The following is a 15,272-nucleotide window of genomic DNA, read 5'->3' as shown; positions in this document are numbered from 1 at the left end:
CAGATCTTCTTGTTGGCCTTGCCCCATCTTTCCAAAGCCTAGCTCAAATTCCCTCTCCTACAGTCTCTTTCAGCTCTAAATATAAGATTCTATGAATCTATGGTGGTGCTCCCTTTTCAACCTGCAGCCAGAAGGCAGAGCCAGGGTATCAGGTGAATAAGGCTTTGCTCCAGGCCTGAGGACACTGGGGACACTGCCCATTGCTGTGGTACCCCCTGCCACAGGTGTCATCCACCCTTCCCACCAACCCAGATCCAGACTCTCCAGGGGACAGGCTGCCCCTTCTGCCTACACTCTTGGTCTGCTGCCACCTCCCGTCCTGCACTCCAGTCTATCCTTCACATAGTTGCCAAAGCAATCTTTCCCAAGGTACAGATCTCATCTTGTCACTTCCTTATTCACTAGATTCTAGTATCCCTCTATTGCCTTTTTCTAACTGGCTCCAACCTGTCTTTTTAGTTTCATTCTACACTATTCCCCCTACCACACTCTGCAATCCAGACAAATTAGGTTTCTTTCTGTTTTTCTCGTAGGATATCCATGTCTGTGCCCTTGCACTGGCCATCAGCCTGGACTGGAATATAGTCCCTCCTCATTTAAGCCTCATCGGATCCCCCTTTTGCTTTAGGACTCTGCTCAGATATCACCTTCTACATGAAGGCTTGCCTGGTTCCTCAATTGCTATTTAATTCTTTTGGATTTATTCTCTTTCTATTCTGAATTTACTGTGTACTTGTGTCTCTTACCTGCCCCTTTCCCTCCGTTGGAATCTGAGGTTTGGAAAGTAGGTGGTGTTTTATTTTTTGGCTTTGTATCTATAGTCCCTGTTAGTTGCTAGCAGTGTCTGGCACATGACAATTGTTCAGTCGTTTTCAGTCATATCTGACTCTTCATGACCCCTTATGGGGTTTTCTTGGCAAAGATGCTGGGATGGTTTTCCACTTCCTTCTCCAGCTCATTTTACAGATGAGGAAACTGATGTAAACAGGGTGAAGTGCCCAGAGTCACGCAGCTAGTAAGTGTCTGAGGCCAGATTTGAACTTAGGAAGATGAGTCTTTCTGACTCTAGACCTGCACTCTATCCACTGGTTCACCTAGCAGGCACATGGTTGGTGCTTAATAAATGCTTGTTGATTGAATACATCCCATTTGAATTTACCATGGATGAAAGAATTGTTATTTGCAGCTTTGCTGTCCTGTTTCTGAGCTAACATGATATTTTGTATGTCTTTTCATATTCTTTCACACCGCCTTGTGTCATTTGTCCTTGGGTCAAATGTCCTGTTAGCTTTCTGAGGGCAGGGGCAATGTCTTACACATCCCTGTATCCCCCACTGTACTGGTGTATAGGAAGAGTTTGGTAAGTATCTGCTAAATACATTCATGAGCCATTCTTTTTGGTCACAGTTAATCAGTATTTAAAAAAAAATGCCATGGTTCCAGTTTGAGGGATACCATCAGCTGTTATTCTGAAAAGTAAACTTTGATAATGAAATGGAATTGAAATTTAGACTTCAAGCCAGGATTTTGGCAATTAGAAAAATTCATTTGAAATTTTGGTTTGTGATTCAGTGTCCTCAAGGATGAAGATGTTGATAAATATTGGCAGTGCAAAGTGCTGTTTGCCGAATCATGTAACACGTTCCCTAACAGCTTATTCTGTTTTTTTATCTTTTTGATTTTATTTTTATGAGCTGGTTGTATTGGCTCCTAAAACATTAGAATAGGGAGAGGGAGAGAGGGTCAGATAGTCTAACCCTCTCACTGTAAACTTGGAGAAACTGAAGCCCAGAAAGAAATGACTCCCCTTAGGGTCACACATTGAGTTGGAGGTGAGCTCCAACTGAAATCCAAATGGAATCTAAATCTCTGTTCTCAGGTCAGTGCATTTTCCCCTAGACCACAGTTTCCCTCCTTCAAGGTCCATTTCATACGTCACGTCCTTCATGAAGCCTTCCATAACTGCCACAGCTAGAAGTGATGTCTCTGTCCTTTGAACACCAATAGCACTGTGTTTGTACCTCTCATGTACTTATCACATCTGACTCATTGTAGTCATTCTTGGATGTGCCCTCTCTCCATTATTTGATGGTGAGCTCCTCAAAACATGATTTCTTCTTCTCCTTTTGGGCTGTCTTATGCCCCCCTGGATGGTAATCTCCTTGAAGTTAGGGTTGGGAGAACATGGGGTCTATATATACTCAACTAATAAGTTGGGTTTCTGTCTCCCATGGCTCTCAACACAGGACCTCATAGGTAGTAGATAGTAGTAAAGTAGGTAGTAGATGTAAATATTTGCTACATGTCTGTATCTCACAGTCCATTCTCTAATAGCCTTTTTTCTTTTTCCATTATTTTTCAATTGTCATTTCTAGACTGCCTGTTGATGTTAGTATACAAGGACAAATCTGAAAGAGCCAAGGGTTACAAGGAGAGGAGCAGCGTGACTCTAGAGGACATCTGTGGCCTTGATCCTGGTCTCCCCTACGAGGGCTTGACTCACACTCTCGCCATCATTTGCCTGTCCCAGGCTGTGATGCTGGGTTTTGACAGCAAGGACACAATGTATGCCTGGGATATCCGGATTCGCTACTCTCTGGGGGAAGGTAAACCAGTGGTCTCCGCCTTTGTTCCTCATATGCCCATGGTCCTTTCTATTCCTCCAAGGCACAGCTCAGGTGCCACCTCCTTCATGAAGTCAGCTCTTGCTCATTTAGGGAGAGCCCTTGCCTTTTTGAATATTTTACATCATACTGGACTACCTCTGTGCCTTACCATATCAATAAGATATAATGTATCATTCTCACATTAGAGTGTAATAGGGTCTTGTTTCATCTTTGTTTCTCTGGTACTGAGTTCAGTGCACTGGGTGCTGTGTTTTAGTCATAAGGAAATAAATGCTGTGTTGATTTGAAGCCTGTGCTTGTTCTAGATGGAACAGGGAATATCAGACTGGGAAGAGTCTAATCCTCCTAATTTTATAGAAAAAGTTGAGGCTTGGAGTCCGGGGCTTGGAGTCCGGAAGTGATTTATGGAAGGTCATAGTGAGAGTGTCAAGACTGGAACTTTGTTCTCTTGCCATCTAATCTAGTGTTCCTTCCACTTTCCCATGCTGCATCTTTCTCCCCTCATTAGCAGAGGAGAAGGGAGTCAGAAGGGAGTCAGGATGAAACTTAGTATGTAGGCAAACTGGAAAGCAGATTGCCACAAAGTCATTAGAGACAAATGCCTTCACTGAGCTGTCCTTGAATGGGATCTTTAAAAGAACTCACAGCAGTTCATTCGTTCATTTGGACAGTGGCAATTTAGAATTGGACATTGTTTGTCCTCAGCTGAGCTAGGGTTGAACTTGACCTTCTCTACAATGAAAGGGTTCTTGAAGTATCTTAGCACTATAAATAAGGCTATGGGGGACTGCTGGCCTGTAGAATCTCTGAGCTGGAAGGCACCTCCCAGGTCACCTAGTCCTTCCCTCAAGCAAGAATCCCTTCCTTCTACAGCATTCCTAAAAGGCAGTCATCCACAGCCTTGACACTAAATGTTGACAGGAGGTGTATGCATGCTCTATAGTTTTCTAAGACCACAAACCTGGGAACCAGAAGCTGATGTGTTTAAAAATAATCCTCCATGGGCTCCTGATGCATTTTGGTTCTTAGAGTCATTGATTCTTCTTAGAAAGCTCCCCCTTGTTTTCTCACCCCTTTAATTGGCATGTGCTCATTGAGCTCTGCATTAGTCACCATGAGAAACACAGTAGGAGGTATGCTCCTTACCTTCACACAATATAAAATTATTAATATCTGTGGAAAATAGAAGAATACAAGATAGCAGAGAGTTGATTGTTAAATTTTATAGTTTGAATAGTAACATAGTAGTGTTCAGAGAAAGAGAAAACTGGTATCCATTCTTCAGTAAATCATAGTGTAAAACCCAGTTGCAAAGCTGGAAGGGACCTTGGAGAGCATGTGGTCCAATCCCCTCACTTTATATAGAGAACAACTCAAGTGTCGGCGAGGGGAGTGACTATGTCCAGTGTCATACAGTGTGAGCCATTAATGGAATAGCTAACATACATTTATGTAGCATTTCCCATGTGTCAGGTACGGTGCTAAGTGCTTATCAAAAGTTACCTTGGTTTACCTTCGAAAGAACCTTGGAAAGCAGGTGCTGTTATTATCTTCATTTTACAGATAAAGAAAAGGAGGCAGACAGAGGTGAAGTGACTTGCCCAGGGTCACGCTGTCAGTCAATTATCTGAGGCCAGATTTGAACTCGGGTCTTCCTGACTCCAGACTAGTGCTCTATCCACTGAGCCACCTAGATGTTTTAAGGAATGATGGGGACTATAACCCAGTTCTCCTAATACCTTGTCTTGTGCTTTAAAAAGATATAATTCTAGATACCAAGGAGATGCTCCATTCTACCTGCCAACCTCCAAAAGCCATTCTTAGTTCCTTGTTTTCTGTTTCTTCATTAGTCAGCAAGTGGCTAGAAAATGTATAGCACTAGGCATCAGTGTTCATCTGTGAATGGCTATTAGGAAGCTCTCACTATTTAATGGTAGAACACCTCCTCCAAACGTGGGCTGTGGTTATATTAGGCCTCCTCCCTGTGCTCCTCTGAGTCGTTAGAAGGTTGTGAAGTTCACCACAGCTGTCCCCAGGCATATGACCTGCTGGGTAAGCTATGTGCCCTGTCTCCCCACCCCTCCCCTGTACTAGAGATGCCCATGTAGACCCTATCCACTTTTCCCCAGCTCCTACTTGAGGTCCAGACAAAGATGTTAGAGGGAACTTAGCCCAAGTCTTGCTAGTGGAGAGAAATGGGGAATTTATATGAGTTTGAGTGGTTAGCTACAGAAGACTTGGAACCTAAGGTGAACCATGATGGATGAATAAAATTTGAATATTCAGGGAGGGAGGTGGCATTCCAGGTAAGCAGAAGAACACCAAGGCTACCAGCCTTTCTAAATCCAGTCTAGTATTCTCTGTACTTCATGGGTAACATGGTGGGAAGGATGCTGGACCTCAGGTCAGCGGATGCAGGTTCTAGTCTTGGCTTTGCCGCGTTCTAGCCACATGATCTTGGGCAAGTCTGCAGAATAAGTGGTAATTACAACTTCACTATTTGCCTATCAAGGCTATTATAATGGAAGTGCTTTGCGAAATTCAGAATTCTATAGAAGGGTGAACATTTGATAGTCTTAACAAACTGTATGGTTTGGAGGAAGGTATGATCTAATTTTTTTCCTGTGATCTTTTCTCCTCTTCCTTCTTCCTTATCACTTCCTTATAGTCCACAGGTTTCATGTGGCTGTGGCACCAGGCACCAAGCTGGAAAGTGGACTGGCTACTCTTCACCTCTGCAATGATATTCTGGTGCTGGCTAAAGACATTCCTCCTGCTGTCATGGGTCAGTGGAAGCTCTCCGACTTGCGGCGTTATGGGGCTGTGCCAAACGGCTTCATCTTTGAAGGCGGGACCAGGTGTGGGTACTGTAAGTATGACGGGGTCATAGCATAGACCTTTCATCCTTTTAGAATTTCTGAATAAGCTCCTTGGTGTGCTGTTGATTACTGTTTGTGTGAACTGAGTTTTTCAAGAGCACAGTGCTGAGACATCAGTAGTTAGCTCTTGGGTCTTTCGGGTGGGAGGTGTGGACTGAGTTTTTCAAGAGCACAGTGCTGAGACATCAGTAGTTAGCTCTTGGGTCTTTCGGGTGGGAGGTGGTGGAGGAGAGATTATTTTTTCCCCAGTAAATCTTGCTTTTTGATTTATTGGACAATCAACACCTACTCAGATATTCATCTCATGTACATTGTTGACTTGTCACTGGCACGCACAATGTTTTGTTCACGTCTTGCCTTCTCTTTATTTTGTATGCAGAGAAACCAGAATCCTTTATTTTGACAGGAAAGGTTGGAGAGGTAGAGAGAAGCCCCATACCCTGCATCCCTCTGAAAGACTGCTGATCATTTCCTAGCCAGGAGCAGGTGTTGGGAATGGAAGAGAGCAAGAGAACTGAGAGGATTTTTAGGATCTTGGGAGTTGGGACTTCTTAATAAACTTTGACTCTTCTGCCTGGAATGAAGCCCCAGGAAGTCAGCACAACTGAGGCACATCTCAAGTGCAAAAACATATTGTACAGTCAAATATATTTAATACTTGGACGATCTACTTGTTGGGATTCCTTCTGTTTCTTGCCCCTCCATTAAGTAACTAGGACTTGACTCTTTATGAATTTCTGTGTATAGGTATGTGTGTACGATTTATGTTATATTTTGAGACTATTCATTCTTAGACTTTTTTTGGTAGTTCAAACAGGGGAACACTACATGTGCCTCTAGTACAACTATTTTTTTTGTCTTGTTCGCAAGTCATCATTCTTTTCCCATGGATGCTGCTGAGTCCTATCTCTTCTCTTAGGAGGTTCAGTTACTAAATTAATGTAATTCATTATCCTTCCTTTAGTCCAAAGAGCATATTTCCTAATCAGATTTTTCCCTGTGGCATAGAGGTGACCTTGTGTTCTCAAAAAACTGTGCCAGTAGAGCATTAACTCTTCTCTCCAGACATGTTCCTCAGACTTCTAAATGAGGTTCGTGGGACACCTAATGGGGAGGAGCAGATAGGAAAGGAGAAGGGGACGCATTTGAGAATTAAGCTGGGTTTGGATCCTACCTAAGTTTGTGTCTCAATGTTTCTGGGCCTCAGTTTCCTCATCTGTAAAATGAAGGTATGGGAGTTTTCTCAGGCCATAGGAATGAGAGGCATAGATGGGTTGATGCCAGGGATATGGAGCTCCAGAGAAGTTCCCCAGGCTTCTGACTGTGTCACCAATGTTCACTCCTAATTTTAGCTCCTGAGGTGTGAGGCTGAAAATAGCCCTTGGGGGTGGAGGTGCACAGAGCCCCACCTCCAATTGCTTAAGCAAGCTCCTAGTCTACTTTAGCATGACTTTGAAGCCAGAGCAGGTACTGAAGGGTCAGCGTGGTGGAGCTGATGATCTGCTGCTCCTCTAAGCGTTCTGGGGTGGGTCTCTGGTGTCCTGGCTCCATTCTGACCTGTGCCTTTGGCTGCTTTGACAAAAATAGGCATTGGAGGCATTAGACAGTACAAGTTCTTGTGCATGCATCGGTGGCCATGGCACCCAGACTCAGCTGCACCTGAGCTTGGAAGGCATAGGCCACCAGAGACAAAAAGGGGTTGGGTTTTGCTGTGTTCATTCGTCCACCATTACAACTTATCCTTTGTGGAAGAAGGTTATTTTGTAGTAGGGAAAATACCAGAATTGGAATCGGAGGACATGCATTGGAATCCTGGCTTTGCTGCATACTAACTTGGGCCAGTTGACTTAGTATCCTCATCGATAAAATGAGAGAGATTGACTTGACTACCTCCCAAGATTAATCTAACTCCTGAGCTATGATTTGTAGACCACAGTGGTTCTGTGAAGTGTAGTGTGGGGTGTGTGGGACTAGAGAACAGCCACGTATTTGTTTCTTTCTTTGCATAGGGGATGATTTGATATATGTCGACCATCTTCTTTGTAGCCGATGTGATTGTTCACTAGGGAACACTAGGGAAATAGTGCAGCCAATTTCTGTCTCTGAATCCCATCGGCAACATCCCACCATGTATTAAGAGCTCACCTCATGGCTACTACCACGTTGGCCACATAGAGACAGACAAAAGAAATTTAACATGTGACCTGTAATCTCAAGGGGTTTACAGTTAAAGGGGTACTTGGAAATTCCCTTGTCCAACTAGGTCTTCTAACCCCAAATTCTTTTCCACTTTCTAAGTCAAATAGCAATACAAAATTCCAGTCACTGCCCAATATTACAATCAAATTAATTTCATTTCATTAATTTAATTCCAATATGCAAGTGTTAAGTGCCTACCAGGCAGAGTATAGTGTATGTAACAAGCACTGAATGGAATCAGAGGACCTGAGTTCAGATTCTGCCTCTGATAGTTTATTACCTATGTGACCTTGAGCAGCTCATTTAAACTCCCTGGACTTTTCTTATTTTATCTTTAAAATGAAGGGGTTGGACTAGATGGCCTCTGAGGTCCCTTCTCCCTCTAAATCTTGAGATCAAGCTTTATGCAAAGTCTTACAGCTACATGCTGAGGGTATGTAGCTACAGCTACATACCCTCTCTTCAAGAAACTTAGTATCTTATCTAGTGGATAGAAACATATGTGCCCAAGTCATTCTGAAAAGAGGGAGAGGGAGTTAATGCTATGAGAAATTTGAGAAGGGAGAGATCGCTTGCTCCCGGTGGTAGAGGGGGGAACAGAGGGAAGTCAGGAAAAGGCTTAAAAGAGGAGGTGGCATGTGAGGTGGGCTTTGAGGGAAGGTGCGACTTCAACAAACTGACCTTGAGGTTGCAGAGGAAAGTCCCAGGCATTTGGGATGGGGTGAACAAAGGCATAGAGATTTGATGGGACAGGATTCATAGCATTGTAGGATCCTAGAAGGTCAGAACTCTAATTTTGGATACTACGTTTTAGGAAGGACACTGACAGATTGGAGTCCATACGGAAGAGCCAGGCCAGAATGGCTAAAGGATTGGAGACCATGCAGTATAAACATGAGTTTAAGAAATTGGAAATATTTAAACTGGAGAAGGACATTCTTAAGGGAGACATGAAGACTGTCTTCACATATTTGAGGGGCAGTCATGTGGAAGACTTGTTATTGTTTGCCCCCAGAAGGCAAAACTAGGAGTATAGGGTGGAAATTGCAGACAGGTAGATTTGGGTTTGCTGTAAGGGGGAAAACATCCTAATAGTCGGAGCTCTCGAGCTCTCACAAAGTAGAGTGAGAGGTCTCAGGAGAGAGGGAAGGAGTGAGTTTAGTGGAAACCTTCATTGGGGTGTGAGATGATGTAGAGAGTATTCCTACGCAGGTATGGATTTGGTCAACTTAAATTCTGAGCTCTTTTTTCAAGTCTGAAGTTTAACAAAGGAGACAGGATTTGAGCTGAGATCAGAAGGATGATGGGTAGATTTTGAACAATTGGTCCTGGCATGAACAAAAGCAGAGAGGTTGGAATGAGCAAACCTGTTAAGTGTGTACCACATGCCACGTGTGTACCACTATTTGAAGCACTGAGGATACAAAGAAAGGTGAAAGACAGTCCCTGTCCTCAAGGAGCTCAAAAATCTGATGGGGAAGACTGCCATGTAAACAACTGTGTGAAACAAGATGTATACAGGATCCGTTAGAGATAATGACAGAGGAAAGGCACCAGCAGTCAGGAAGAGCCAGGAAAAGGTTCTTGTGGAAAGTAAGGTTTAGTTGGGGCTTGAGTGAAGCCAGGAGGTGGGGACAAGGAGGGAGAGAATTCCAGACTTGGAGACTTCCAGTGATGATTCAGCAGGTGAGGTGTGTGTGCAAATACCAGGAAAGAATGCTGGTAAGGAGGTAGAGAAATCTGGAGACTGAAGAGCGGAAATGGGAGTGAAGTGAGCATATTTTGACTACCTTGTGGTATAATCCAGAGATTTACCAGTCAGAAGAGAGAGCCTAAAGCAGGGTGGGGAACCTGCCACCTCGAGGCCACATGTGGCCCTCTAGGTCCTTAAGTGTGGCCCTTTGACTGATTCAACTTGAGGACCTAGAGGACCAGATGTGGGCTTGAGGCAGCAGGTTCCCCACCCCTGACTTAAGGGCAGAGCCATCTCCAGGAGGAGAAGCCTTCTGGGGGTCTGGTGCAGAAGTCCGTAGAATGAGGATTACTTCTTTTTTTATGGAAAAGAGAACTGAAGCCTATAGAGAGGAAGCAACTTGTTCGTCAGTGTAAAGTAAGGGGCTAGATCCCAGACTTAAACCTGGGATTCCTGAGCCTGAAGCCAGGGAGCTTTTTACCATACCAGGCTGCTTAGGGCACAGTCTCCTTGCCTGTGGTCTGCTCCTTTGAATTCTAGTATATCTTAATCCTTTGCATATGGTAGGCACTTGATCAGTGTTTGTTGAAGGCATTGAGGACCCCAGCAGCAAGGAACAGAAATTAGAATTGTTTGTTGTTCAGTAGTTTTAGTCATAGCTGACTCTCCATGACCCTGTTTGGAGTTTTCTTGGCAAAAATACTGGAGTGGTTTGCCATTTCCTTTTCCAGCTCATTTTACAGATGAGGAAACTGAGGCAAACAGGTTGAAGTGACTTGCCAGGGTCACACAGGTAGTAAGTGTCTGAGGCCAGATTTGAACTTAGGAAGATGAATCTTTCCTACTCCAGACCTGACCCTCTATCCATTTCACCACCTGGCTGCCCAGAAAGAATGTCCCGGGATATCATGTACCTCATTTCACAGATGGAGAGACTGAGGCTGAGAGAAATGACGGTGGTCACACAGTAAAAGGCAGAGATGGATTATGAACTTAGATCTCCTGATGACAAGCTCAGAACTGTTTCCTTTATGCCATATTTTAAGAGTTTGGGAAAGTGAGGGAAGTGACTTGTATAAGGTCATACAGCTAATTAGTTACAGAAGCCAAGCTAGAAACCAGGTCTCCTGACTCCCAGGTCTCTTACCCTGACATAATGGTGCAGAGACAAAAGTGCTTTCATAATCTTTGAAATCACTGGTACAAGTTCAGTTTGGGTGTTGGTAGAAATATCACCTATGACACTCTTACATATTCTCTTCCCAGAGAGTATGCAAACTTCTTGAAGGCAGAACTGTTTCATTTTTGTCTCTGTACCCTCGAGCACAGTGTCTGGGATGCAGCAGGTCATTAATGAATGCTTGGTCATTAATTATCTCCTTCACAAGGCTATTGGGAGAAGAGCTGTTTGTAAGGCCTAAAGTGCTGTACATCCGTGAATTATTTTTATCATGTTGTGGCTGAGTCTGTGTGTTGGGTGGGGGGCAACGTCTGGGACAGGGTAATTGAGGACTATCTTTAGGGCTCTTTGTATTCTGTACTTACTGAAGGTTGATGGCCCTCCCTGCCTGTTAGTCCTTGCTTGCGCTCTAGAATTTAAAATTCTTACTGGATATAGGTGGTCTCCTTTTTTTTCTCCAGTTGCAATAATGCTGTCCCTCCCTTAGATATTTATTTGGAAGGCAGAGGGCTTGAAGGGGCTCTGGTAGTGAGAAGCCCTTTTCTCACAGCCTTGCTTTGACATCATCTCTCACATTTGGTGCTGAGCTCAGCAGATACCGTGTGCCTCTCAATCTGTGTTTGCCTATAAATCCACCCCCATTATGCTGAATGTTATTGAACCAGCTGCATTCACTGTTCCCAAGACACCGGCACTAGGATGTAAACACTTTTATAAATCATTGGCAAAGCATTCTGCAGTGGGGTTGTCCTCCAGCTCCATGCCCTTTTGAAAAGGATGGTGCTAAGGTATCCTGGATAGAAGTTAGTTTCCATCTGTAGAATAGTCTGCCACTAGGAATGTCTTGTGACCTGTTCTTACATAAGATGGTTATCTAAATGGCACTGTGCTTAATTGATCGGCATTTGATTGCACCTTAATGTCCTTGTATGTGCTGTGGATCCCTGACAGATGGGAATCTGGAAGTCTGGGTTCTAGTCTTGGCACATCCTCTAATTCAGTATATGACTTTGGGCAAATTACTTCCCTTTCTCTGGTCCTCAATTTTTTTCCTGTATAAATTGAGAAAATTGGGCTAGATAATCTATTAGGACTCTTCTTGGTTTCAAATTCCATATTTGTGGTTAAATATTAAGTGTATCTTAGGGCACCTTAGAAATAAATTAATACAATCTGCTTTTTGACAGCTAAAGAGGCAGGCCTAGATGAAGCAAGTGACTTGCCCAAGGCCAAGAAGTTAATCAGTATCAGGACTGAGACTAGAATCCAGCACAACTCCATACTTCATTTTACAGTCCATTGTTAAAAATCATTCTTCTTGTGTCATGGATGTACAATTGTTCCTTCCACATCACCATGGTTAGGGGTGTGGCACCACCGCAATCTGGAAAATCCATGTACAATCTTTTGGCCCTCTCTTTGTACTAGAGAAGATATTATATAATACTATACATATGTTTTGTGCTTTTCTGAATTTCTAAACTTTTTCTGTGTTGTCTGCTGGCCTTCAAGTGTCATCTGTGGCTTCTGCAAAACTCCCCCAAAATTCCTATTTGATTTCTTAAGCTGACCTGTGACATTGAAACCGTGATGGCAAAAATCGCAGTGTGAAAGGGACAGCTATACTCTTTTAAAATAAATTTTCATTGCCATCTTATGTTTTCATATCACCTGTATTTTCCCACATATGCTTCCTCTTCCCATCTCTCAGAGGGTCATCCCATACACCAAAGATTTTTTCAAGAAAAAAGAAAAAAATAAAAATAATCACTTCATTGAAAAACATTGACAATATATGTTGTGTCTGCTGACCCTCTCTCCCACCTCAACAAAAGACTTGGGGGAAGTATCCTCTCACACTACAGATATATTCCTAAATGGTCTGGGGCCTTTGCATTTTCAGTTTTTTTGTGGTTGTTCTTTCCATTTATGTAATTGAAGTTGGGTATATTGTTTTCTTGGTTCTGCTTGCTTTTTTTTTGTTAATTCATTTAAATCTTCCCAAGGCTTTGCTGTGTACTTCATTTTTGTTTTTTACTTATTGTGCAATAATAATCTTTTACAATCACTTGTCAGTTTGTTTAGCCAATCTCCAGTCCGTGGCTATCTACTTTGTTTACCATTTTTTTCATTTCAAAAAGTATGACTATGAATCTTTTGGAGTGTGTGATACCTACCTTTCTATCTTTGATCTCCTTGGTCTGTATGCTAGCAGTGGGTTCTTTGGGTATGGACATTTTAGTTACTTTCTCAGCATAATTCCAAATTGTTTTCCAGACTAATTTATAGTTCCCCAATCAATCAATGAGTCTGTCTGGTTTTTCACAATCTCTTTACCATTGATGATCCCCATCTCTTTGTACTTTAGCTGCTTTGCAAACCCTTAGTGTTGCTTTGATTCATATTCCTCTTAATATCAGCAATCAGTCACATGATTTGTTGTTAATTTTTTTGCAAATTTTTTTTGAGAAGTGTTTGTTCATGTCTTCTGGCCATCAAGATGTGGTTCTTAGTGTTATATAGTTAGATTAATTCCCTATGTTTCTTAAATATTGGTGAGTTGCTACCTCTTCTTGGAATCACAGAGTTAGACCCTTGGGGGGCAACTGGTGCAACCCATACTTGAGTAAGAATCTTCCCTACTGTTGTAGCCCACATAGGTTGTCATTCAGCCTTAACTAGGAGCTTGCCAGTGATGAGAACTCATAGTTTCCCAAGGATGCTTGTTCCATTGATTATATTGAGAAGTTTTTCTTTATGTTGAGCCCAGACTCTACCTCTCTATAACTTGTGCCCGTTGTTTTAGTTTAGTTGTCTAGGCTTAGAACAAACCCAGTCCCTTTTAATCATGACATATTTTCAGATATTTGAAGCCAATTTTTTCATGTTCTCTCAAGTTGTCTCTTATCCAGGTTAATAATATGCCATTAATATATTTAATAGAGTATTGCTATGAGGATAATGCTTTGGAAACTTGATAGAGATATAGAAATGTGAGTTGCCAGAGTACAGGATTAGTACCAATATGGAAAAATTATAGGGAGATAAAGTATTTGTTAAATGCTTAGTATGTACCAGGGATTGTGCTAAGCTCTGGAAGTACAAATAGCAAAAAGAAGGTCTTTGCCCTCAAGGAACTTATGTTCTATTTAAAGAAGACTGCATACAAAAGGGAAATAAAAAGAGGAAAAGTATGTGAGGGGAAGATACCTACATGGGGTAAGGTAGAGAAGTAGTTCAGAGAGTCACAGGACGGTCAGAGTTTGAAGTGAGGATAGCTGGTTTGGATGCTTCCTCATATGGGTGTTCTGTAGAAGAATTTGCCAACTAGAGAGGAAAGCTATAGGGATGGAGGGCTTGCTGCCAGTATGAGAAGGCTGCTAGGGAAATGTGGAGAAAGTACTGTGGAGAGTGATGGGCTGGTCTGGTTTGAAGTGAGGATGTTTGATATGGGAAGATTTTATACCATATCAGCAGCAAATTTCTAACAGCTAGAATTGCACAAAAGCGATTGGCTTGCCTTGGGAAGCATTGGGTTTCCTGTCATGAGATGGCTTCAAGGGGAGGTTAGATGACCATTTATTAGTGTAATGGGGGTCTGTCATATGCAGAGAGCACTTCTTATCACTATCCTGCTGGCAGCTGGTTCCCTGGCTTATTCCTTGTGGCAAGATGCATGAAAAATGCTTTTGTGTATGTGCCAAAACCCTGTTAAACAGTATAAGAGGGAGTCTGGTACATTAGGGATATTTTAGAGAGAATTCCTATTCAAGCATAGGTTTGACGATATATGAACTGTATGTGAATAAGGCCTGTCCTCTCTGGATCTCAGTTTCATCATCTGTGAAACAAAGAGGTTGGATGACATAATCTCTAAGACCCCTTTCAGCTCTGAAGCCTTGTGGTCTCTTGAGGTCCTTTCCAACTCTGGGATTCTGTGATTTAAACATTATCCACCTCTCTCTACAGAGAGCACATGCATCTCACACTTCATTTGTATTCAGTCTGACCATTTGAAGACAGATTTAGCAGATTAGATGAGTTCTGTTTGACAAACAGAAAGATGAAGGAACATATTTCTCCTTGTTTTCCAAAAAGATGGTTTTGAGAAGAATTGAATCCATTCTGTCTAGCTTATTGTTGCTAAGTAACTAATGAAGGTGAAAGCTCAGAATCCCAAAGATGCACTTGGGCATTTTGCCCAGTTTTGAGATAATGAGCTGTGGTATGCAAACTTCTAAACAAATGCCCATGGAAATGGCCACATAGCTTTCTAAACTTGGACTCTAATATAAGTAACCAAATATGTTTGTCTGTCTTTCTCTATAGACAGAAAAACACAACTCAAACAGGGAAGAAATATGGAAGACTGGAGATTATCCAGTGATTGGTGAGTGGTGTTGATATAGCCAATTTAGACAATTTCAGATTTCTGGTTCGTTTCAGGGATAGAATCAGATTGACCACTACTGAAAAATTATTGGAAACACAGCATGGTAGAAAGGGCTCTGGACTTTGAGTCAAGAAATCTGGGCTTGAGTCCCAGCTACAACTGTTACCCTTATTGGTGACCCTTACTGGCTATGTAGCTCTGGGCAAGGACCCTAACTTTTCTGAGACTGAATCTTCTTCTTTAGAATATGGATAATAATCCTTGAAGTACTGTACCTACATCATGGGGTTGGTTGTCATGT

General features: G+C 42.5%; 1 protein-coding gene across 2 annotated transcripts in view; it reads left to right on the top strand.

Moving 5' to 3' along the window:
• Positions 1–15,272, top strand: part of DOK7 (docking protein 7) — a 75,248-nt gene that overhangs the window by 15,632 nt on the left and 44,344 nt on the right. For both annotated transcript variants that reach the window (XM_036765646.1, XM_036765647.1), the window contains exons 3-4: positions 2,376–2,606; positions 5,296–5,496. In XM_036765646.1, the coding sequence (XP_036621541.1) occupies positions 2,376–2,606; positions 5,296–5,496 (432 nt within the window). The remainder of the gene's footprint in view (positions 1–2,375; positions 2,607–5,295; positions 5,497–15,272) is intronic.

The sequence above is a fragment of the Trichosurus vulpecula genome, chromosome 6 (genome assembly GCF_011100635.1).
Source record: "Trichosurus vulpecula isolate mTriVul1 chromosome 6, mTriVul1.pri, whole genome shotgun sequence".
Lineage (NCBI taxonomy): Eukaryota > Metazoa > Chordata > Mammalia > Diprotodontia > Phalangeridae > Trichosurus > Trichosurus vulpecula.
Note: the sequence above shows the minus strand (reverse complement) of the source record. Positions and strands in the feature narration are given on the sequence as shown.